General features: G+C 45.2%; 1 protein-coding gene and 1 long non-coding RNA gene across 5 annotated transcripts; one reads left to right on the top strand and one right to left on the bottom strand.

Moving 5' to 3' along the window:
* mtres1 (mitochondrial transcription rescue factor 1) lies at positions 1–21,421 on the bottom strand. 4 transcript variants are annotated; one of them, XM_087982791.1, is made up of 4 exons: positions 21,319–21,421; positions 5,058–5,496; positions 4,023–4,095; positions 1–1,345 (listed from the first exon to the last, which is right to left on the bottom strand). In XM_087982791.1, exons 1-4 carry the CDS (start codon positions 21,395–21,397, stop codon positions 1,166–1,168), a joined length of 771 nt encoding a protein of 256 aa, XP_087838917.1. In that variant the 5' UTR covers positions 21,398–21,421; the 3' UTR covers positions 1–1,165. The 4 variants fall into 4 exon arrangements, with proteins under 4 accessions (XP_087838917.1, XP_087838932.1, XP_087838926.1 ...); XM_087982806.1 differs by lacking the exon at positions 21,319–21,421 and adding an exon at positions 19,262–19,335; XM_087982800.1 differs by lacking the exon at positions 21,319–21,421 and adding an exon at positions 15,878–15,941.
* On the top strand, positions 19,910–26,140 carry LOC122548675 (uncharacterized). Its single transcript, XR_006311302.2, has 2 exons — positions 19,910–20,528; positions 24,559–26,140. It is a non-coding gene; the product is annotated as an uncharacterized LOC122548675 (long non-coding RNA).
* The last annotated feature ends 60 nt before the right edge of the window (positions 26,141–26,200 follow it).

The raw sequence follows: 26,200 nt of genomic DNA, 5'->3' as shown, positions 1-26,200 counted from the left end.
TGGCTAGCATTTGGAATTTTATGCAAGAAAACGTTGTAAATTGAATCCATAAATACATTTAAAAGGGAATATTGCTGATAAACAGCAACATTAAAAGATACAGCAAACTTTGATTTAACCCGTACCTTACGAACCAGCACTCTCACTAAACCAGCAAAAAATGATATACCTCAAATACCAGAGAGTTTACTACATTATCGCAATCTCTGCTATGTTCAAGTAATCACTTGGAGGTGTGAGTGAGAAGACTGTCTGCCAATAAGTTTTATTTAAGATAAAGTTGCATTGTTATTTAAGTAACTTACGCTGTAAATAAAGTATAACAGTGATGTGCATACCCCCTACTGTACACTTCTATTACTTAATGTGTGTTTTTAATTGATTGTATGGACCTCTTGATCAAGTGACACACTTCTGGTCCCATAAGTGCCAGTTAATAAAATGATTGCTGTATTAGGGTGAGTTTGGATGAAATAACAAATGGAGAAAAGCACTGCACAGTCATGATGGGCTGAATAACCTGTTTCTGCACTCTCAATTGTTCATGCTTCTCATCTGCCCCTCTATTCATTCAAATTTGAACAAACCAAAGGTTCAGTAGTTCACATTCTCATCCAAAGTGCAGCACAATTACTCTCCCTGGTCCCTCCAACTCAGCTGCCTTTCAAGATCCTGGCTCTTATTTACAAACAGCACTAAGGCCTTGCTTCATCCGGCTGACCTTACCTCACCCTAACCGGATCCCATCCCAGCTCGTTCAGTCTCCAGATTACTATTTTTGCCCTACATTCCCTCCACACCACCACCTGAGGCTGATCTTTCAGATTATTTGATTGCTGGAATTCTCTTCCAAAACCTCCTTTGTGATCTTTGAAAAGCCTTTCGAAAAATAACCTCTCTGGTTTCTGCTTTAGCTCGTGAGCAGAACGCCTTCCCTTACTTTGTGCTATCAATGTGTCCCGTTGTGAAACATTTCGAAATGTTCATTGTGTGACGAACACGACATAAATGCAAACTGCTGTCAATGTCTCATGCTGTCATGACAAACAGTGAGAAAAGCTGCCACGTCAATTGCTGTTATGTTGGAGCTTTGTGTTTGATCAGTGACAGCATCTCATCTCCCAGTCAGACTGCATCAGCCCTCCTCCAGCTGGACACTGTAATCTTATTTGAACACTTCTGCTCTGGGCAGCTGCAGGTTTTTCCAGCATCTCAAGATCACTCTGTGTTTCTCTGTATTCGTTTTTTCCTCAGCAATTTTCTGAACCATCACCCTCATGACAGTTACAGTTTCAGCTTCCTTATCCTCCCCAATCAGATGATCCAGAACATCACCCTCTTTCACCTGTCAACACAAAGAAAAGAAAGCAAATAATCGTTCAGAACCTGAAACCCACGGGAAACCCACTACTTACACCCGGGGTGCAGGAAGCCTGAAGTTCTGTGTTGTACCTCCCACTGTCTTGCAATTTAACCAGAAGGTTGAGAGGAAATATAGACTCCTGCTGGTGTTCACTCGAAGCGCATATGCTGGAAAGCTCTGCACATAGTGGTCAGCATTCTGATGGATGGGTTCCACTTATGGAGGACACTACCCCGCATGGTACTCACAAACAGAGAAAACAGAAACAGGAGTAGGCCATTCAGCCCTTCGCACCTGTTCCACCATTCACTGCGAACATGGCTGATCATCCAACTCTGTCCCCTTTTCCCACTTTCACCTTTACCCGTTGATGTATTTAGTTCTAAGACTACATCTAACTCCTCCTTGGCTTCAACCACCTTCTGTGGCAGAGAATCCTACAGGGTCACCAGTCTCTGGGTGAAGAAATTTCTCCTCAGCTCAGTCGAAAGTGGCCAGCCACACATTCTTAGTCTGTGACCCCTCATTCTGTACAGCCTGGTTATCAGGAAGATCCTGTCTAGTCCTGTTAGGATTTTATAGGTAACAGGCAGCCCATCAACAACTTAAAAATATCAGGGAACATTGGTTGATACTATTTCCTGCTGAAATCTGCTAATTTTATGTAGGAAGTTTTGATATAAATTTTGTTTAATTCCTTTTAGGTTTACTCCTCAGTTATGACACATTAAACTATAATCTAGCATGTAAACAGTGACTACGAACTGATCAGAATCAGCTTTATGTAAATAATGCAGTTGCACAAATAGGCCAAAGGCTAGGAGTTCTGCAGTGAGGAACTCAGCAGTGTGATGGAATACTCCCTACTTGCCTCGATGGGTGCACCTCCAACAACACTCAAGAAGATTGACGCCATCCAGGACAAAGCAACCCACTTGATTGGGACCACATCCATAAACATCAACTCCCTTCACCACCGACGCTCAGTAGCAGCAATGTGTGCCATCTACAAAACGCACTGCAGTAATTCACCGCAGTTGCTTCGACAGCAGTTTCCAAAACCTCAAGCAGGAGAAGGACAACTGACGCAGATCAGTTCCTAGTCACTGTTTACATGCCAGATTGTAGTTTTGTATGTCATAATTGAGAAGAACATCACCAAATGCAACATTCCCTCCAAGCCACTCACCGTTCGGACTTGGAACTATATCACTATTTCTTCAGTGTTACTGGGTCAATATCCTCAAATTCCCTCGTTAACCACATTGTGGGTTAATCTAGTGTGCTGGGGTCCTGGTATGGAACTTGTTCCTCCAATCATCTGATTCAGAATCGACAGTACTGAGCCACAACTGACTACAACTATTGTCGACACTCTCTTTGCAAGCTACACGATTGAATAGAGACTGCCAGTTGATTCTGATGATGCCACAAGATGTTTACAGATGCTGACAGTCCAGGGTTGGTAAGCTCAGTTGGTTGGACAGCTGGTTTGTGATGCAGAGCGACACTAACAGTGTGGGTTCAATTCTCAACCTTAACTTTGAGGTGTGGTGACCCTAGGGATAAATCACCACCGGTCACTCTCTCTCTCGGTGATGAGAGAGCAGCTCTATAGTCTTCTAGCACTATCGCAACTTTACCTTTACATTTTGAGCATTTGGCTGATTTTAGTTTAGATTTTCATCAAGTTGGTTCTTTCCCAGTATTTTAAACGTCCACCTTTGAATAACCTGAGAAGTGGGAAATATTTATTGGAAATATTTCCAAACTGAATGTTAAAAATACCCTCTTTTATTCCCACATCAAACAAAGGAAGTACAACTTGGTGGGGCGTGCCTGAGAAATGCTGTCCTGATCAGGAGGGTGTTAGTTCTCAGTGAGGAACTCTCTCTCTTTCTCGAGCGAACCTTGGCGATTGGTAGTCTATAAGAGTGGTGCTTTTAAAAAATGCTCCCTTCCTGTTATATAACTGAGGCAGCAAACTGACAACAGCTGGGAGTGCTCACTGAGAGCTACAGGCTAATCTCATCACCAGCCAGATGATTTCAATCGCTATGGAAGTTAATGATGATAACTATCCACCCACATTGCCCATAATCAGGAATTAGGCAGATTGCTTCAGTGTCAGTTTTGGATGCATGTGGAACAGTTCTATTAGCCAGTTTGCTGTCTAAATACGTTTTAGCTTTAATAAAAACAGTTCTGTAGAATTACAAATCCATTAGGCCATGTGCTGCCTGTTATAACAAAAGGATATTCCCCGCTCCCTCACAATCCTACCACTTCCAAGTGAGCTTTCAAACTTCACAGAGAGGCCTGGCATCCTTAGCTCCCGTCTCAGCCTACATGCAAGCTCAGTGTTGGGAAAAGATCATCCAAATGCTCAAGCTGACTGACCCGAAAAAAATCACAACCCAACAATTAAAACAGGAATTCAATTCCCACTGCTCTGTAAAGCCTGACAAACACTGGCCATTTATTTGGGGTGGGGCAGTGAGGGATTGCAAATTTGATTTTTGATTGACAAGCGAGACAGGTGTTACGAAAGATGAGGTAACACTTCTCCCATCAGCTAAAGCTGTAGAGCGATGTTTGGCATTTAAGTGGTTACATTGAGCGCATTTTAAATAAATTGAGGTGAAAACGTAAAACATACCACTTTACTTTTCTTCAGTAACTTCTCTCCGTTCAGTCTCAGGTTGTTACTATAAAAGGAATCTTCTACTTTGCTGCAAAGCAAACCGCAAACTGGTGTTAAGGAGTATGCTGGCTGGTAAAACGTTCAGCCACAGGACCCCACTGCAAATGAAAGCCCAGCTCAGGGTGGTCATGACCAACATCAAAGCTGATCAAACCTCATTTTGAAAGGACACAACTCAGTTCAGCAGACGTGTCTGTGAACACACAGATAAGATCTATACAGCATGCTAACACGAATATGGCAATACGTTAGCTGTCACGGTATGACCCTATACTGCCTGATCAACAGTTATCAACTATGTCACCCAGAACAACTCTTCCTACCCAGAGTGAAAAACAGGAGTACAGAAAGAATCTAAATTGATAAGTGGATATAGCCAGTAAGATGCATGCAAGAGAGCAAAATCTGTAGCATTTTACCATCTCACTTCTAACCTTTACCCCTTTGTACAATCACAGACTCCCTACAGTCCAGATAGAAGCCATTTGGCCCATTGTGTTTGCACCAACCTTCCAAAGACCATCCCACCCAGACCTACTCCAGTCTCTAAAACCCTGCATTTAGCATGGCCAATCCATCTAACCTGCACATCTGCAGGAGGAAACCGGAGCACCCGGAGGAAACCCACGCAGACAGTCGCCCGAGGCTGGAATTGAACATGGGTCCCTGATGCTATGAAGTAGCCGTGCTAACCACTGAGTCACCATGCTGCCCTTACTCCTTCAAGGAAATTCAATATATTGATTAAACATGATTTCCCTTTCACAAAACCAGACTACCTCTTCACAATTTAGGTCATCCTCACCAACCAGTTCAAACCTCAACTGAGCCAGTTCTGCAATTTTGGGATGAGGAATTCACCGGAGCTGACTTTTGCAAAATTGATTAATAATCCCGATGACAGCCCCACGACATTAAGACATTATCAGCAGGATCTGCAACTGAAACGGCACTGACATGGTTTGACCTCCCCAAAGACAGGCCACTTACTTCCTCGCTATATCCAGACCAGCTTTCATGATGAGGTCGAATCTGAAAGATGATACTACTTTCTCAAGGTCTTTGTAAGCTTTCGGCTGGATGTCATCACCTTCCTCCTCCTCCACTTCATCCTCATAGTCACTTTTCTCAGGATCATCCTCTTCTTCATCCGACTCCTCTTGTAACATTCGCCTTTTGCCCTTCTTTGAGCTTTTGCTGCTTTTATATCGCACACCTACAAGCAGAGATTTTTGCTGCACTGCCAGCAACTCACAGTGTCTTTGGGATTTGAGCTCAATGACGTCGAGTTTCAGATAAAGGTTCCTTTGGGCCGCTCTCACATTCCATGCTCCATACAGCTCAGGTGATGCATACTTTATCCAAAAGATCCTACAAGTGCTTAACCTCTTCAGAACACGTGTCGTAGAAATCAAGCTGTTCATGCTACCTGGAAAACATGAAAATAGGGACATGTAGCTCTGTTGGAGTTACTGGGTTTTGGATAAGCTGTAAAACTGAGGCACTGTCCGTATGTTCATCTAAACGTAAAAGACTCTAAGGCAATAATTCAAAGAGGCAGAAGGGTGTTATCCCTGGTGTCTTAGTCAGTCTTTAACCTTTTAATCAACGTCTCAGAAACGGACATTTCTGGCCATTTTTACAATGCTGTTAGCGGGTGTTGGCTGAGTGCAAGTTGGCTACTATATTTCTAGCATTACAACATTATTACATTTTTTAAATACTTAAACTGGCTGAAAAACTATTGAGTTTTGAAAAGTGCAAGTCCATAAATACAAGTCTTTTTTTTCCCCCAAAATGTAAAGATCCACTGAGTGGGTTAATGTTAAATCAGTTTACACAGATAATGCTAAGCAACAGGTAGGGAGCTTGTGACATTATGGATAGTGTCCATAATGGGTTCTGCTGGGGTCACTCAACTCCTGACCTTTTTTTATAGCTTTGGTTCGAACAGAGACAAAGTAGCTTGATGCCAAGGTGAGAATGACAGCCCTTGACATCAAGGAGATCGAGTAAAACTGGAACAAATGAGTATCAGGGGACAAATTCTTTGTTGGTTGGAGTTATACCTGACACATAGGAAAATGGTTGTGGTAGCTGGAGGTCAAGCATCTCAGCTGCAGGACATCTCTGTAGGAGTTCCTCAGGTTGGTGTCCTGGGCCCAAGCATCTTCGACTACCTCATCAATGACTTTCCCTTCACCATAAAGTCAGAAGTGGGGCTGCTTACGGTTGCACAATGTTCCACATTTGTGACCCCTCAGATAGGGAAGTAGTCCATGTTCAAAGGCAACAAGATCTGAACAATATCCAGGCTTTTGCTGACAGGTAGCAAGTAACATTCTCGCCACACAAATGGTATCTCTAATAAGAGAATCTAATCATTGCCCCTTGACATTCAATGGTGTTATCATCACTGAATACCTCAGTATCAAAATCATGGGGGTTACAATTGACTATGAACTCAAGTGGACTCACCGCATAAACACAGTGGCTACAAGAGCAGGTTAGAGGCTAGGAATACTGCAGCAAGTAACTCACCTTCTGACTCCTGAAAGCCTGCCTGCCATCTACAAGACATAAGCCAGGAGTGTGATGGACTATTCCCCACTTGCCTGGATGCGAGCAGCTCCAACAACACTGAAGAAGCTTGACACCATTTAGGACAAAGCAGCCCACTTGATTGGCACCATATCCACAAGCACTCATTCTTTCCAACATCAATGCTCAATAGTAGCAGTGTGTACTATCTACAACATACACTGCAAACATTCACCAAAGATCCTCAAACAGAGCTTTCCAAACCCATGACGACTCCCAAGTAGAAGGACAAGGGCAGCAGAGACATGGGAACATCACCAGCTGCAAGCTCCCCTCCAAACCACTCACCAATTTGCCTTGGAAACTTACCATCATTCCTCAACTGTTACTATGCCAATATCCTGGAATTTCCTTCCTAAGGGCATTGTGCATTTACCTACAGGTGAATTGGCCATGCTAAATTGCCCGTAGTGTTAGGTGCAGGGGTAAATGTAGGGAAATGGGTCTGGGTGGGTTGCGCTTCGGCGAGTCGTTGTGGACTTGTTGGGCCGAAGGGCCTGTTTCCACACTGTAAGTAATCTAATCTAATCTAATCTACAGCACATGGACTGCGCTGTTCAAGAAGGTAGCTCACCACCACCTTCTCCAGGGTAACTAGAGACTGACATTAATGCTGGCCCAGCCAATGATGCACACATTCCATAAGTGAATAAAATAAAAAGTTCAGAGAAATTAAGCAAGAACAGCAAGGCAATAGAAATGATGGTTTTAACAATTCTGACACAATATGATACTCAAAAAACCAAAAGAACTGCTGGAAACCAGAAACAAGAAAAGAATTTGCAGAAAAAAAACTCAGCAGGTCTGGCAGCATCTGTGGAGAGAGAGAAAGCAGAGTTAACATTTCAGGTCCAGCAATGTCCTACAGTTCTAAAGAACAGTCAGTGGACCTGAAGTGTCATCAATACAATGGCATGTGGTCAGAGCGAATGCATTTAGTCCTGTCTCCTAGATCAGTAGATTTCAGAAAACAACGTGTGACTTGATTTAATTCTGAGAAGTAAAAGGAGGCATGGGGAAGAGAATAATTTGGGAAATAGTGACCATAAGATAGTTAGGCTCAGTGTAAAAAAAACAAAAAGAATCAGTCACTGAGAATGGTGACAGATTGGAAAAGGGCAAAGACCAGTGGTATGTCTCCAAATTCATTTGCTAAGAAGGTGAACAAACAGATTGAAGGAACAGTCATTGGAAACCTTGAAATACAGGACAGACAGAATGGTAATCAAACAAGAACATAAAATGCATTCCTAAGACATTAAAGCATCAAAGATTAAAGAATTAAGCAGAAACTTTGGGTTGGCCAGTGCAAGGAAAACCTCGAGGAATAAATGAAATATAATGCAGTAATAAAATAGGCTATAAGACAATATTTAAGAAGGGTGGCATTGAACAAACAGGAATAAAATGACTTGCATAGGCACTTTAAAAAGAATTATCAAAAGGAAAGGAGGACTGCTTAGGGGTGAAGAAGATTCTCATTTAGGAGGATGAAAGGATATTAAGTCGATATTTTACATCAACTTTGACAAATGAGCAAGGAAATGAAGATGTAAATGATTCGGAGATGCCGGTGTTGGACTGGGGTGTACAAAGTTAAAAATCACACAACACCAGGTTATAGTCCAACAGATTTAATTGGAAGCACACTAGCTTTCGGAGCGATGCTCCTTCATCTGGTGACTGTCACCTGATGAAGGAGCGTCGCTCCGAAAGCTAGTGTGCTTCCAATTAAACCTGTTGGACTATAACCTGGTGTTGTGTGATTTTTAAAGATGTAAATGCATTAGGATAGCATGTAACATGTTACAGAGAACTGAAAAAAATGAACATGCATAAGTCATGTCCTAAGGACATAGCAATGGGTTTCATAGTTAAATTACTTTTGATTAATGTAATGTAGGCAAATGCAGAAATTACTGTGTACATATCACATGCAGCAATGATAGAACTGCCAACAGTGGGTCTTGAACCTTTGACCTTTTACTCAGAGGTAAGACTGACTCACTGAGCCAAATGAAAACTGGAATTAGTTTGCACTGAGAGTTACTGAGCATAGCGCAAACTGTCTAATTCATTGGACTCTAATCTAATGGTTTACATTTTACACAATTGAAGGATGTCCAGGAGGAGGCAAGAGGGGCTCAGACCAATTATATCAATTGTCCTCAAATGTGCAATTTCTTCCATGGGCCTGGAATGGAGCCAAAGTAAAATTTTAGGTTAAATTACTTACAATGTGGAAATAGGCCCTTCGGCCCAACAAGTCCACACCAACCCTCCGAAGAGCAACCCACCCAGACCCATTCCCCTACATTTACCCCATCACCTAACACTACGGGCAATTTAGCATGGCCAATACACTTAACCTGCACATTTTTGGACTGTGGGAGGAAACTGGAACATCCGGAGGAAACCCATGCAGACACGGGGAGAATGTGATTTGAAGAGGGAGAAAATGATGAAACCGGCAATGTAGACTAACTAGTTAAACATTAGATGAGGAGAAACTCTTGGAATCTGTAAATTGAGATAAAATTACTGAATGTGCTTTGATTACTCAGGCAGCCAGCACATACTTGTTAAAGGCAGGTCACCTTTTAGAAACACTGTAATGTTTTTGAAGAAGTGACTGATTGGAATAGGCAAAGCTGAAAATTTGAATTTTTCAGAAGATTGCAACAAACTTTAAAAACATTTTCAAGTTAAAACATTGACTGCCTCACCAGTGGTGGTTCTATTTAGAAAATCGAAGTTTAGTGAACGATGGAACAATTTTAAACATTGATCAGAAATAATTTTGATGACAACAATAAACAGTTCCTTCCAGTTTGATAGGGCAGCACAGGACAAACATCTGTGACAGTCCCTGACAACTGAACATGAAAGGGGTATTTGAGGCTTCTGGTACAATGCAGATTACTTTACATCTAATATTTACATAGGGCTAGTTATATTCATAGGGAGCAAAAAAGACTTCCTGGGGGTTTGTTGATCGTATGGTCAATAAAAGGAAGAAATTGCTAAAAGGTTTCTGTGTCAGTGGATCAGACCAACTTCTGTTGTTCCAGCTGCTTGGGACAGGAGATGGTGCGAGGCAGGTCTGGCTGAATTACTGAATAAACTCAACTTCAGAAAATAAAATTTCTTTTTGTAGTAATAAAAATCTCCCGCTTCCAATTCACCCTCCTCGTCTTAAGATGAGTGCCAGCTTGCCTTTTGACAAGCATCTGAAATGATGGGATGTTACCATAGCAACAGCACACTGAGTGGATCTAAGAGAATTGCTGGCTTTGTAGATGCTTTGACCGAGCCAAGGCTGTCGCATCATGGCACTGACTCCCTCTGCTTCAGTGTGCGGTGTTGGCAATTGAACTGCCTCCCCTGGGATTCTCTCTCTCTCGAACGCCAACCCCACACGTGTTCACAGATCATGTCTCTCTGCCCTGCCTGGACCAGCAGTACCACACTGCCACTTATAGGAGAAAAACAGAGATACACAAAAGGGAAGAAACATGAGCACTTAAATAATTACTTTAAAAAGGCATCTCATCATAGACGCACAGACAGAGTGTCTATTTTGCTGGAAAATAATATCAGACAAATGCAAAACTTAGCACCAATTTCCAAACTTGACTCATACACGACAGCTAATTGAGGAATGACGGTGTATGTTCTATATAACACCAATACTGGAGGCATAATATACCCACTGAAGTTGATTCCTACTAGGTTAGAAAATGTCATGTAGTGTGAACATGAATGCTGACTTGTTTAATATGTTACCTGAACTCTCAGTGTAGATTACACGCATAAAAATTGCTTCCAGGTGCTCATAAATAAAATAATATTTACTGTGGAGTTCAAGGCGAGGCATTTTTCAACTCTGAATTTTTTAGGTCCTTGCTAGGATTTTGATGATCTATGATGGTTATCCTACTGATTTAGTGACTATGTTCTAATTGAATGATAATTCACATCTTCCTTCTAGAAACAACATGCTCTACAAATAAGCACATGAGTGAGTACCCTGATGACTTAATGCTGTTACCATGTACAGTGCAGCACCAATGTGAACTCATAAAGCAAAACCTTCTGAGCAATATTTCGGACCTGTGTTTACAGCAAGCGAGGGAATAGCACAAATGGTAAACTGTGAACTGAAAGATGGTTAATGTCAGCAGCCCAATACTGCAGGGAGAAAGTGAGAGAAGTCGGAATAAAAACCTAAAATGCTGGAAACACTCAGCAGGTGCTATCTGTGCAAGTGCTGGAGATGCCCTTTTACCCCCTCACTTTCCAAGGTCCCAAGTACTACTTCCAAGTGAAAGATCATTGTCCTGCATTTCTGTCAAACTAGGTGACCATACTGACTGTGCTGTCTCTACACTGTAAAGACCAAACACAGACTTGGTGACTGCTCTGTGCAATACCTCCACTCAGTTTGTATACACAACCCTGAGCTTCTGGGGACCGCCATTATATCTTTTCACTTTTTCTCACCTGACATCTCTATCCTCAGCCTCTGCAGTGATCCTGTGAATGACTCAGGGCACCTTTCATTTAAACACTTTAGTCTTCCCGACAACACTGCATTCCACCATTTGGCCTCATTTTGTTCTGTTCTCTTTGCAGCTTTTAGTTATACGGCCTTAAGTTTCTGTTTGCTTCAAGGTAGCAGCTGCTCATAACATGCCATTCACACATCTTTAGTTCCTTTACCTGTTAATCCTACTTCCTTTGGTCTTGCCCTACTGACCCCTTTGTTAATTAATCACACTTATCACAGACCTACCCTTCTGTTCTTTGTCCAACCGCCCCTTTTATTTGCTTAAAACTAATAATATTTTCCAGTTTTGTTGAAAGGTCATCAATGAGGAACGTTAACTGTTTCTGTCTCCATAAATACTGCCTGACTACAGAATATTTCCAGCATCAATGGTATTTTTGCTTTTATATTAGTGAAGAGGTGTTGGCTTAGTGAAGGCATTCATAAAGCTGTCATCTTCTGTCAAAGTTAAAGCAGGATAGAATGCAGGTCACCACGGCTGGGTAGGATTCTGACCTCTGGGTAATACTGGCATTGTTCATGAAAAATATTTATTGAAAGGCTTTAATGGTCATTCCTGTACAATGCAAGTTTGAGGCTCCATACACTGGAGGACGGTACAATTACAAAATTTAAAAGGCAACTGGATGCGTATATGAATAAGAAGGGGTTTAGAGGGTTATCGGCCAAATACTGGCAAATGGGACTAGATTAATTTCGGATATTTGATCAGCATTGATGAGTTGGACTGAAGGGTCTGTTTCCATGCTGTACATCTCAATGATTTTATGTCAAAGAATTGTGTGGGAGTGAGAGAATGCTTTTGGCATTGCTGAACACCTACGAAAGAAAAAAGATCAATTTGAAAAATAAACTTCAGCCCAATTTATAAATGAGGCAACTTTACTGCTCCTTTTGTATAGGAAAAGGCCTCCAAGTGATTCAGAAAGGCACAGTCAAAAACAAAGTGGGGCAAAAGGAGGAGGATATTAGGAAGGGCAAAAATTAGTTGGATTTTGGAATTTGAACAAAATCTTAGACATGAAGGAGATCTGAAACAAAGATAGAAAATTCTGGAGAAACTCAACAGGTCTGTCAGGATCTATACAGAGAGAAACAGAGGTAACAATTCAAATCCTTGTATGACTGAAGAAAACAGTCGCACCCCTCCATAAATGTCAAAATTCAAAAAAAGCTGCAGAGTTCCTAACTTCAGGAACAACACTCTCGACAACGTCCTCGTCACAGAACTATGGAATCCCTCCAGTGTGGATAAAGATCATTCAGGCCATCGAAGCTGCACTGACCATCCGGAGAGCATCCCACCCAGAACTACACCCCTACTCTATCCCTATAATCCCACACTCACCATGGCTAATCCACCTAATTTACACATCACGGACACAACAATGTTGCCTGGCTAATCCACATAACATGCACATCGTCGGACTGTGGGAGGAAACCCTCGCAGACGGGGAGAACACGTAAACTCCACACACACATGGATTGGACAGCAATGTCCAAGGCCAGAGTGCAGTGTCAAAATGGGATCATCTGTGCAATACCATCTCTAACTCTGCACCTATAGGAAAACAAATCAGAGGGACGCTGACCATTTTGAGACCTTTTGAGCTGGAAATGTGCCAGTTCCAGCAACCATAAAGAGAATCCCCCATAAAGCACAAGCAAAGCCCCAGCAAACAAAATCGAGATGCTCTCAGACTGCTCAGCACAGAGACTCCAGCAATATGAGCAACCTCCCCCTGGCAATTGTTGACAGCTTCACACATCCCGGATCAACAATGATCCATCCTTTGATGTTGAAATCAACACCAGGATTGCCAAGGCAACAGCTTTCATGTCAAAATTGAGAGGTCACAACACTAACCTAACCGAAAATGCAATGCTCTATGTGTCAGGCTTGTACCATCAACACTCTCCTTACAGTGAAGCACAAACAACTTGTGCAGGACAAGAGGACAAACTGAAGTCCTTACTACTGACCAGAGTGCCTGGAGATATGCAGAGAACGCATGGAAAAAGCAGAGGTCAAAAAAGAAATGACCAAGTAGCAAAAAAGACAGTTGGCTGGAATGAAAAAGACATAATATTAACTCAGACTGTGTAAGCTAATGGAAGGAGCTGACACTCATGAATGAGCCCCTACAATACCCAATATTCAATCCAGACACAGGCAGGGACCACATGGTATGACTTCAAATGACAGTCCAGCCAACAAGGCACTGAAATATGAGGGGCATGGATAGGATAAATAGACAAAGTCTTTTCCGTGGGGTCGGGGAGTCCAGAACTTGACAGCATAGATTTACGGTGAGAGGGGAAAGATATAAAAGAGACCTAAGTGGCAACTTTTTCATGAGAGTGTGAAACATGTATGGAATGAGTTGTCAGAGGAAGTGATGGAGGCTAGTGCAATTACAACATTTAAAGGGCATTTGGATAAGTATATGAATAGGAAGGGTTTAGAAGGATATGGGCCAAGTGCTGGCAGGTGGGATTAGAATGGGTTTGGATATCTGGTCAGCATGAATGGGTTGGACCGAAGGGTCTGTTTCCACGCTGTACATCTCTATGACTCCATGATATGAAAGTCTCATTCAATCGAGTGTTTGTTACAGTAATTCCCAATTGCTGCATCCAGCACACGGAAGGACAATGTGACAAACACATGGAGGTTTACAATTGTAAGACACATTTCATAGCAAATGTTTACAGTGTGATGTAACTGAAATTATACATTGACTTGAGCGGGTTCGTGCTCTGTAATCCTTTTGGGATCTTTCCTGCTTGCCTGCGTTTCTGTAGAAACTTGATGTCTGTGTCGATATGTGCGGTTTTGGAGTTAGAATTTTAGAATTACAGAACATCCATGTTTTGGAGATGCTGGTGCTGGACTGGGGTGTACAAAGTTAAAAATCACACAACGCCAGGTTATAGTCCAACAGGTTTAATTGGAAGCACTAGCTTTTGGAGTGCTGCTCCTTCATCAGGTGGTTGTGGAGTACACAATTGTAAGACACAGAATTTATAGCAAAAGTTTACACTGTGATGGAACTGAGATTATACATTGACTTGAGCGGCTTCGTGATCCGTAATTCTGTGTGCCTGCGTTTCTGTAGAAACTTGATGTCTGTGTCGATATGTGCCATCTTCTTGGAGATCCTCTCCACTTTAAGTCAGCAGTTAGTGGTGTCAATAGTAGTCATGATTTGGAGATGCCGGTGTTGGACTGGGGTGTACAAAATTAAAAATCACACAACGCCAGGTTATAGTCCAACAGGTTTAATTGGAAGCACTAGGGTTCGGAGCACTGCTCCTTCATCAGGTGGTTGTGCAGTGCCTTCAATTAAACCTGTTGGACTATAACCTGGCGTTGTGTGATTTTTAACTTTGTACACCCCAGTCCAGCACCAGCATCTCCAAAACCCTCCCAGATCCATTCGCCTACATTTACCCCTTCACCTAACACTACGGACAATTTAGCATGGCCAATTCACCTAACCTGCACATTTTTTTTTGGATTGTGGGAGGAAACCGGAGCACCCGGAGGAAACCCACGCAGACACGGGGAGAATGTGCAAACTCCACACAGAGAGTCGCCTGAGGCAGGAATTGAACCCAGGTCTCAGGTGCTGTGAGGCAGCAGTGCTAACCACTGTGCCACCGTGCCGCCCCAAACATGTTCTGTAATTCTAAAATTCTAACTCCAAAACCTGCCCCTCCGTTACATAAAAGGGGAAGAGTTTTGTAATGGAAGAGGTATGGAATCAAATGTTGACTTCATGCTGAAATGGGACATGAGGTCATGACAGTCATGTTCTGAGTGAGGAGCTGGTCAGTGAAGGGGCTGTTGGAGATGTTGAGGGCACCAGGGCTATGGTATGGACTGACTCAGGAATACCAGCTGCAGAGGTTGTGTTAAAAGATCACTGATATGAACTTCCCCTTCACCCCATTAGATGACTGCTGGACGTGGACAGCATTTTATGATTTTATTGCAAAATCTGGAACTCCTGATCAAGATCTGCACTATCAGCACCTGAACTGCAGAGGCTGAAGAACCACTATCACTTCATCAATAGGGATAAGAGTGTAAAAGTATCCTTCTGCCAGCCAATCACCCACATTTTGAACAGAAGTGAATTTTTCAATAAACCCAGCTACATTCCGCTCAATTAAATCAAATGGAAAAGGTGACATCTAGCCAGGGTCACTTAAGTACGAAATAAAAACATCCAGACGGTGACAATCTCGAGTTAATACACGCGAAAGTGGGGATTCTAAAAGATCACAACCTCTACATTCTTGTACAAGAATAACTTTAAAATCTAGCAGCCAATTTCAACACACTGGAGTAGCGGTGTGGTATGGCCTAACTACATCTCGGAGAGTTCCTGGATAACTTCTAATTGCGACAATATTTTGCACGGAAACACTAACAAACAGAAAGAAAGGGCAAAAGGAAAGGCCGCAGATATTTGGAGTAGGCCTACAGGAGAGACTGCTCCAGCTCAGGGTTAACCCTAACATTGTAACGAGTAACTCTGCACGCAGCAACCTTACCTGTTACCAGTTGCAACATACATTTCTTTTTTTCTTTCTTTCTTTCTCGTACTTGCTCCTTGATCTTTTCACTTACCCTCAATTGCACGGCGAGTGCACCACAGCACGAAGCAAGCAAGATGAGCTTCCCAGCATAAGTGCCTGACTCACAAGCTCCTCTGCAGGGAGAAATGTGCAACCGCTAACAAATACTGGGTACTGTACTGAAGTTCAGCTCTGCAGCGCCGTTACCCTGCATTCGTAAGATTCATACAGCGCAGAAAAGGCCCTCTGCACTGACATAGCTACCACCAAAACTGTGCCAATCCCAATTTCCTGCTGTTGTCCCATATCCCTGAATGTCATGTTTCAAGTACTCATCCAAATGAATTGTGCTGGACCCCTCATTGCATTCGCAGCAAAAAAAAACCTGTAATACAGAACATCCACCTTCAGAAAACAGTTTAGTAGAATACTAATTTTAGATACTAAATAAGACCGTGGTTCATAAGGTATAGGAGCAGAATTAGGCCATTCGGCCCATTTCGTGTTCCATGACTGTTTCTCAACTCCATTCTTCTGTGTTCTTCCCGGTAACCCTATAACCCCTTATCGATCAAGGACCTATCTAGCTCTGTCTTAAATACCTGGTCTCCACAGCCCTCTGCCGCATTGTTTTCCACAGGTTAACCACTTGCTGGCTGAAGATATTCCTCCTCTTCTCAGTTCTAAAAGGTCATTGCTTCACTCTGAGGCTGTGCCCTCAGGTCCCAGTCTCTCTCTCTGGTGGAAACATCTCCATATCCCTTCTATCCAGGCCTCTCAGTACTCGGTAAGTCTCAAGGAGATCCCACACCATTCTGTCACACCCAGAGTCCTCAACCACCTCTCATATGTTAAGCCCTTTAGTTTCAGGATAATGATTGTAAACCTCCTCTGGACACCCTTCCAATTCCAGCACATTCTTATTCCCTGGATACGTGGCCCAAAACTGCTCACAATATTCTAAATGCAGTCTGACCTGCGCCTTACCCAGCCTCAGCAGTACATCCCTGATCCAGTATTCTAGCCCTCTTGAAATGAATGCTAACATTTCATTTGCCTTCCAACTGAACTTGCAGGTTAGCCTTAAGCAAATCTTGAACTAGGACTCCTAAGTCCCTTTGTGCTTCCAAAAGTCTTTTCCTGTTTAAAAAAGTCTTCATCTTTATTCTTCTGACCAAAGCGCATAAACTCACACTTTCCCACATTGTATTCAACCTGTCACTTGTTTGCTCACGCTCCTAGCCTGTGAAAGTCCTTCTGCAACCTCCTTACTTCCTCAACACTACCTGCCACTTGGCCTATCTTTGTGTCATCTGCAAATTTAGCAACAATGACCTCAGTTCCTTTGTCCCCATCATTAATGCATAACGTGACTAGTTGTGGTCTCAACAGTGACCCCTGCAGAATTCCACCAGCGACTGGCTGCCATGCTGAAACAGACCCCTTTATCCCTACTCTCTGCATTCTGCCAGTCAATCCACTATCCATGCCAGTACCTAGGTCCTAATACCATGGGCTGAAAATGTGTTGCTGGAACAGCGCGGCAGGTCAGGCAGCATCCAGGGAACAGGAGAATCGACGTTTCGGGCATAAGCCCTTCTTCAGGAAGAAGGGCTTATGCCCGAAACGTCGATTCTCCTGTTCCCTGGATGCTGCCTGACCTGCTGCGCTTTTCCAGCAACACATTTTCAGCTCTGATCTCCAGCATCTGCAGACCTCACTTTCTCCTAATACCATGGGCCCTTACCTTATTTCACAGCCTTTTGTGCAAAGCCTTATCAAAGGCCTTCTGGAAATCCAAAAAAAACACGTCCACTGGCTCTCCTTTGTCTAACTTGTTTGTTACCTCCTCAAAGAATTCTAACAGCTTTGTCAGGCATGATACCCCCTTGATGAAGAGTGCAGACTCAGCTACATTTTACCCTATGCACTTCCAAATACTTTGTAATCTTGTCCTTAATAATGCATTCTAAGATCTTATCAATGACCGATGTCAGGCTAACTGTGCTTGCATGGAAAGGCGCAGCGATTGGAGCCCAGGGTTATTACAGGTGACTGAGGAGTGGTTGTCACAAAGGGCAGGGTAAGAAAAAGATTTGTGTTGGTGTTGTATCATGTTGGAAATGGAGCTGAGAATGAACTTTTGAACATGGAAAGTTAATGAGATAGAAGACAATGACAAGGTAACCTTATTGTGGATCCAGGACAGGCAGGAAAGAGTGAGGGCCAAAAATAGATTGAAACTTTATCAACTAAAGAGGGTGAGGGTCTTGAGGATAAAGGAACGCATATCAGAGGTATTGATGGAAGGTTAAAGACAAACTAGGGGAACGGAATCCTCACAATAAGTGGAAGGCAAGGTAACCGCAAAGGAGCTTTGAGCAGAGGTGGGGGTGTAGAGCCCCTCGATTTGCTCGATACTGACCAAGAAAGCAAAGGTGAAAACTTGGAGAGGGCGCTCGGAGTATATGTTTCCTTCAGCTGTGCTAATCGGTATGCCCAGCGGAGGTCGCACTTACACAAGTCTCTCCATCCCCAGATTGTGGGTTCGGTCAGTGATGTTTGAGTTTGGAACCGCGTGCATTTTAGTCTTCTCTTTATTCTGAACCCGGCTCCAAGTAAAATGAAAGGAATCCAAAAATTTAGTTCAAATCAACTCAAAATTTTTTTGTATTATTTTACAAACCCTGTCCACTGATGAAATCTTGCCAGTGATCCCAGCACCGACCTCAATGCCACATTGACTCCTTTATAGAGTCATAGTCATAGAGATGTACAGCACTGAAACAGACCCTTCGGTCCAACTCGTTCATGCCGACCAGATATCCCAAATCAAATCTAGTCCCACCTGCCAGCACCCGGCCCATATCCCTCCAAACCTTTCCTATTTATATACCCATTCAGATGCTAAATGTTGTAATTGTATCATCCTCCCCCACTTCCTCTGGCAGCTCATTCCACACACGCACTACCCTCTGCTGAAAAAGTTGCCCTTAGGTCTATTTTATATCTTTCTCCTCTCACCCTAAACCTATGCCCTCTAGTTCTGGACTCTCCTACCCCAGGGAAAAGACCTTGTCTATTTATCCTATCCATGCCCCTCATGATTTCATAAACCTTTACAAGGTCACCCCTCAGCCTCCAAACGCTCCAGGGAAAACAGCCCCAGCCTGTTTAACCTCTCCCCCAGCTCAAATCCTCCAACCCTGTTTTTATACAAGAGCTGGGATCATTCTAATTGAATCCCACTCTACGTCCCAATAAATGTGGGTGCCCGTCCCGCACCTGAGCAGATCGGGACATTTCGACCCAGTGACAAATAATATTTAATTTATCCAACATTGAATATTTTACTGAACCCGGAATCTGTGGGAAAAGGCTTCCAGCACCACTAATCCAGAATCTGGTTTCCAGTATCTGCAGTCATTGTTTTTACCTCAGGGCATAGTGGCAGCCGTCCTCTCCTCAGGCCACTTCTGTCCAGTCTAACCGCTGACTTGGTGAGAAGGAACCAATTCCTTCCCGCTCCCCAACACGGCACCGCAAAGAGCACGTTTGCAAAAGCTCTGCTCTGGTTTCCAAGCAGAACGATCCAGCGCCCAGGAACCTCCTCACTGCTCCTGTTTAACATGACCCTGACTTTATCAAAATTGGGCGCTCGATGAGAGTTTTACACAAATAAACCTATCACACTTTGGGGGTGGTTAGCAGGCAGCCCCACAGCGCCAGGGACCCGGGTTCGAGTCCAGTCTGGGGTGACTGTGTGGAGTTTGCACATTCTCCCTGTGTCTGTGTGGGTTTCCTCCCACAGCCCAAAAATGTGCAGGGTAGATGGATTGGCCATGTTAAATTAGCCATGGGGAATGCAGGGCTACAGGAATAGGGTAGGTCTGGGTGGGATGCTCTCTGGATAGTCGGTATGGGCTCGATGGGCCGAAGGGCCTGCTTTCACGCTGTTCTCCAGACTCGGGAGTGTGTGAGCCCTGCAAGTGCCTCTGAGAGGGACACAGGGAGGGGGGAATGTGGAGGAAAAGCGAGCGATTTGAAGACAGGTGTATGTGTGAGTGGGGGGGGGTGGGGGGGTAGTGGTTGGGGGAAGACTCGTGGTGAGAAATGTGGAGAGCAGCCTGGACACAAAAACAGAAGCTGTTGGAAAAACTCAGCAGGGAAATGAGGGTTAACGTTTCGGCTCCAGTGTCCCTTCGGCTGTGTTGGTTAAATGGTAAATACTGGGCGGACTGATGCAGGGAACGGCTGATCACGGTCTTGGCGCCGTGTTGGAGAGTGAGAACAGAAATTCTCGGTGTAGCCAGCGCCACTCTGTGTCCAGGCGGAGCGCTATGTGCCGCTAGACCCTCCACAATCCAATGTGATCCATACACGGTCTCCGCCTCGCCCCCTCGTATAAAAGCTGCTCTCCATACTCCGTTCAGCCGCCACTCGGAACTCGGAGCTCTCTCCTCCACATCTCAGCCACACACACACACATACACATACACAGAGAACAGCACGGTGTAAAGGGAGAGAGAGAGAGAAACAGCGCGGTGTAAAGGGATTTTCTCAGGGGGTTGACTGGAGAAGACACCCCCAAATTCACAAACAAAAAGAAGCACCTTTTCCAAGGCGAGCAAGAAAAGAAAATGACAAAAATCTGGATGGTATACTTCGGGGCTTTAGCACTGGCTGTTTTACTGCAGATTAAGGTAAGTGGCAAGGTTATGTGTGTGAGTGAGTGTGTGTGAGTGAGTGTGTGTGTGTGTGTGAGTGTGTGTGAGTGAGTGAGTGTGAGTGAGTGAGTGTGTGAGTGTGTGCGTGTTGCTGATGCTTAGGTGGTAATGTTGGGGTGACAGTGACTGGCTGATTGACTGTAACACTGGGACAGACCCTCTACCCCAGTGGATCCCCAGCCCCCCCTCTCTCTGACAGTGGGATATACAGCCGGCTCACATTTACCACCGAGTCCACTGGGAACGATTTCAGAAATTATAAGGAACCTCTGTGTTCCTGCTCCAAGTGTTGATACTGAACTGCCTGGAAGGCAGTGAAAGCTTGGGTCTGGAGAGTACGCGATTCCGTGGAATTGCTCTCAGTATTTCTCAGGATGGGGAATATATCTATCCTTTCTCTCTCACACACTCCCTCCATCCTACCCCCATTCTCTCCGCATTCCTCTCCCACCCTCCCCCATCCTCTCTCCCCATCTTCTCCCTCTCGCCCCCCGCCCCGCACCCCTTTTCCCTCCCTCTCTCCAACTCCCCACTGTCACACCGGGCTGGGCGCTGTCTTCCTCTGGTCCCGGGAGGTGGGCCGCCAGCACCGTCCCCTGTTTTACAGAGGTTTCTACCTTGTTCCCCTGTGCTGTGTACGGCTGTGGGCACGGAGCTCAGGGAGTGATGAAACCGGGTGTCGCTCTCTGCCGGACCTTTGACCATTGGGAGAGGGAAGGGATGGAGACTCGGCTTTTCCCTGGAAACACAGCAGCGCATTCCTTACCTGGTCTTTGTCCCCAGCCCCCGTCAGGGACTCGGCACCGGCCCATTTCCACAATCCCCTCGGCTCGGTATTTGGGCATTGTGGGGCAGCGGGTGGGGGGAGAGCGCAGAGGGGTCAGCAGGAGCCCACCTTGCTCGGTTCCATTTCCAGGAAACGATAAACATCGGCAGAAATTTCAGTCAATTAAATTTTCCTCATCCAATGACCCTCCACTTCCAACCTCCCCCGCCCCCACCACGTCCCATCTCCCCACACACTGATATATCGATTTCCCCACTCCATATAAAGTGACATATCGATTTTGCCCTCATCCTCCATTCCCCCTTCCCTCACAGTGAGATATCGATGACCCCATGTCTCCTCACTGTGAGATATCGATGACCCCCATGTCCCCTCACTGTGAGATATCGATTATTCCCCTATGTCCCCTCACAGTGAGATATCGATTACCCCCCATGACCCCTCACAGTGAGATATCGATTACCCCCATGTCCCCTCACTGTGAGATATCGATGACACCCATGTCCCCTCACAGTGAGATATCGATTATCCCCATGTCCCCTCACTGTGAGATATCGATTACCCCCCACGTCCCCTCACAGTGAGATATCGATTATCCCCCATGTCCCCTCACAGTGAGATATCGATTATCCCCATGTCCCCTCACAGTGAGATATCGATTACCCCCCCCCCATGTCCCCTCACAGTGAGATATCGATTACTCCCCATGTCCCCTCATGGTGAGATATCGATTATCCCCCATGTCTCCTCACAGTGAGATATCGATTATCCCCCACGTCCCCTCACGGTGAGATATCAATTATCCCCCATGTCCCCTCACGGTGAGATATCGATTATACCCCATGTCCCCTCACGGTGAGATATCGATTACCCCCCATGTCCCCTCACAGTGAGATATCGATTATCCCCCATGTCCCCTCACAGTGAGATATCGATTATCCCCCATGAACCCCTCACAGTGAGATATCGATTATCCCCCAGGTCCCCTCACAGTGAGATATCGATGACCCCCATGTCCCCTCACAGTGAGATATCGATTACCCCCCATGTCCCCTCACAGTGAGATATCAATTACCCCCCATGTCCCCTCACGGTGAGATATCGATTATCCCCCATGTCCCCTCACGGTGAGATATCGATTATCCCCCATGTCCCCTCACGGTGAGATATCGATTATCCCCCATGTCCCCTCACAGTGAGATATCGATTACCCCCCATGTCCCCGCACGGTGAGATATCGATTATCCCCCATGTCCCCTCACGGTGAGATATCGATTATCCCCCATGTCCCCTCACGGTGAGATATCGATTATCCCCCATGTCCCCTCACAGTGAGATATCGATTACCCCCCATGTCCCCTCACAGTGAGATATCGATTACCCCCCATGTCCCTTCACAGTGAGATATCGTATACCCCCCATGTCCCCTAAAAGTGAGATATCGATTACCCCCCATGTCCCCTCACAGTGAGATATCGATTACCCCCCATGTCCCCTCATAGTGAGATATCGATTACCCCCATGTCCACTCACAGTGAGATATCGATTACCCCCCATGTCCCCTCACAGTGAGATATCGATTACCCCTCATGTCCCCTCATGGTGAGATATCGATTACCCCCCATGTCCCCTCACAGTGAGATATCGATTACCCACCCATGTCCCCTCACAGTGAGATATCGATGACCCCCATGTCCCCTCACAGTGAGATATCAATTGCCCCCCATGTCCCCTCACGGTGAGATGTCGATTACCCCCCCATGTCCCCTCACAGTGAGATGTCGAATACCCCAATGTCCCCTCACAGTGAGATATCGATTACCCCCCATGTCCGCTCACAGTGAAATATCGATGACCCCCATGTCCCCTCATAGTGAGATATCGATTACCCCCCATGTCCCCTCACAGTGAGATATCGAATACCCCCATGTCCCCTCACAGTGAGATATCGATTACCCCCCATGTCCCCTCACAGTGAGATATCGATTACCCCCCATGTCCCCTCACAGTGAGATATTGATTACCCCCCCATGTCCCCTCACGGTGAGATGTCGATTACCCCCCCATGTCCCCTCACAGTGAGATGTCGAATACCCCCATGTCCCCTCACAGTGAGATATCGATTACCCCCCATGTCCCCTCACTGTGAGATATCGATGACCCCCATGTCCCCTCACAGTGAGATATCGATTATACCCCCATGTCCCCTCACAGTGAGATGTCGATTACCCCCCATGTCCCCTCACAGTGAAATATCGATGACCCCCATGTCCCCTCACAGTGAGATATCGATTATACCCCCATGTCCCCTCACAGTGAGATATCGATTACCCCCCATGTCTCCTCACAGTGAGGTATCGATTACCCCCCATGTCCCCTCACAGTGAGATGTCAATTACCCCCCATGTCCCCTCATGGTGAGATGTCGATTACCCCCCATGTCCCCTCACAGTGTGATATCGATTACCCCCATGTCCCCTCATAGTGAGATATCGATTACCCCCCATGTCCCCTCACAGTGAGATATTGATTATCCCCCATGTCCCCTCACGGTGAGTTGTCGATTACCCCCCATGTCCCCTCACAGTGAGATATCGATGACCCCCATGTCCCCTCATGGTGAGATATCGATTACCCCCCATGTCCCCTCATGGTGAGATGTCAATTACCCCCCGTGTCCCCTCACAGTGTGATATCGATTACCCCCATGTCCCCTCATAGTGAGATATCGATTACCCCCCTTGTCCCCTCACAGTGAGATATCGATTACCCCCCATGTCCCCTCACAGTGAGATATCGATTACCCCCCATGTCCCCTCACGGTGAGATGTCGATTACCCCCCATGTCCCCTCACAGTGAGATATCGATTACCCCCCATGTCCCCTCACAGTGAGATATCTATCCAGGAATTTGCTTTCTCCCTGACCTTCCCCTGGGTAACTCGGTGCTGGCTACTGGGGAATAATTCAGGGACGAGGGGGGTATAAGACCCTTCACTGGGGGGACCACACTGTCTGCGGCCAATCAGCAGGTTGGTCACGGAGCAGGAGTAGGCTATTCAGCCCATCGTGCCTGCATCCTTTCCAGAGCAGGTGGAATTTGAAGTCGGGCCTCCTCACTTACAGGTAAGGACACTGCCACCACCTCCAAGCTGGTCGCTGCTGCCTGTGTGCTGAGTGGGTGTGGCCGCCATTGATGGTCTCTCTGTCTCTCTCCAGGCGGACATTGACTCCACAACGAAGTCCACCACAGACGTCGCCGCTCTCAACAGCACCAACTCGACCTCGGGGGTAGAGTCCACCCTGGGCAACATTTCACCCAGCCAGAGCCCGGCCAACAGCACAGGCCCGCCCGCCAATCTGCACTGCCCCTCCAGCTTGCTGCTCCCGCTCACCATCGGCGCCTCGATCGCCTACCTCTGCTGCTAGGGGCCGGGCAAGCCCCAGCCTTGGGCAACAGGCAACACTCCGGTCAAACCAACCATCCCTCACCAGCGGGGCAGGCAGCTCCGTCAGGAGAGATTTCCTTTTTCTCGCTCTTTTTCTCTGTGTGTATGTGTCCCTTTCGCTTTCTCAAGACCAAAACTCACTGGCGTTGTAAGTTTGAGTGTCCTATTTAAGCCAAAATTATTTCTCTCTAGCTTCCTGAAACCAGCCAATGTATTCTATGCGTGTTTGTGTGTGTGTGTGTATGTGATGGGCTCTATCTCTGTCTCTTCATGCCACGCCCGGATTGTTACCACGCCTGAAAACCAGCAAGAGGACCTGTGTACCGGCGCCTAGCCCTCCCCTCTCCCCCTTCTTTTTTCTGTGTAAGTAATTGGACGGGAGCAACCTGAGATTCTTCCCCCAACCCCCACTGTCCTCCCTTCACTTCACTGTAAGTCGGCCCTCTCTCATAACGAAGGTGAACACCGGCGGCAAATTGACACACCGATTCCTGGATTCAATGAGGGAGCCGTCTTCGTGGTGGAGGCGAAGATTGAGTTGTCTGAAAACGCCCATCCACACATCACCTCCCAATCACACATGCATCCCAATTCTTTACTTGTAAGCTGCCGGAGATAATGACTACAGAAAAGGGTTTTATTTTCATCTCTTTTAGAGACAGTCGGTTTCCAATTTGGTTATCTGATAATAGAGGTTGGATGTTTACAAAGCACGTTTTGACACCACCTGCTCACAATTTGGCGTTTACAATTCGGAGAACTAAAGAATACATTAAACTGAAATTCGAACAGAAATAAACGACGCTTTTTATATGTGAACTGCACACTCACAGGGTAATAGTTAACAGCCAATGCAAAGGGAAGTGTGAATTCACCTTTTGCAGGTTACTATCTTTTACAAGTGAGAGGTTAGTGCAGACAATAAGTGACTGTGTTGCCCGTGACCTCCAGTTACTTGGTACCTTCCTTGTGCCCAGTCCGAGAAAATTTCTGGTACTTTTTAATGGAGGGCATCATTTCAAATGGGATTCGCTGTTAATTACATTAATCGCATTTGGTATATATATATTCTGATTTAATATTAGACTAACGTTTCTTTGTGATCATGAAACCAATTTCCAAATGCATTGGTTCATTTTTTTTGTACAAGATGTACTGTATTACAACTTTGTATAATTAATTGCTGTTGATTAAAATGCAAATATTGTTTTGGGGGATTTAATATGTTCCTGCTGTAAATAAAGTTTACCTGGCAAATCATTTTAAAGGACTCTAAAAATGTAAGCCTTGCTTCAAACTGTTCTGGAAAATAGAAAATCTTTGAACTGTTTCAATAAACTGATTGAACACTAGTCTGAGTGTGTGCATGTGTGTGAGAGAAAGAGATGGTATGGGTAACTGCATAGAATGTC

The sequence above is a fragment of the Chiloscyllium plagiosum genome, unplaced genomic scaffold (assembly GCF_037043375.1).
Source record: "Chiloscyllium plagiosum isolate Xiang-an unplaced genomic scaffold, Cpla_swu_hap1 HiC_scaffold_3, whole genome shotgun sequence".
Classification (NCBI taxonomy): domain Eukaryota; kingdom Metazoa; phylum Chordata; class Chondrichthyes; order Orectolobiformes; family Hemiscylliidae; genus Chiloscyllium; species Chiloscyllium plagiosum.
The sequence above is the reverse complement of the archived record's forward strand: the minus strand, read 5'-3'. Positions and strand labels throughout refer to the sequence as shown.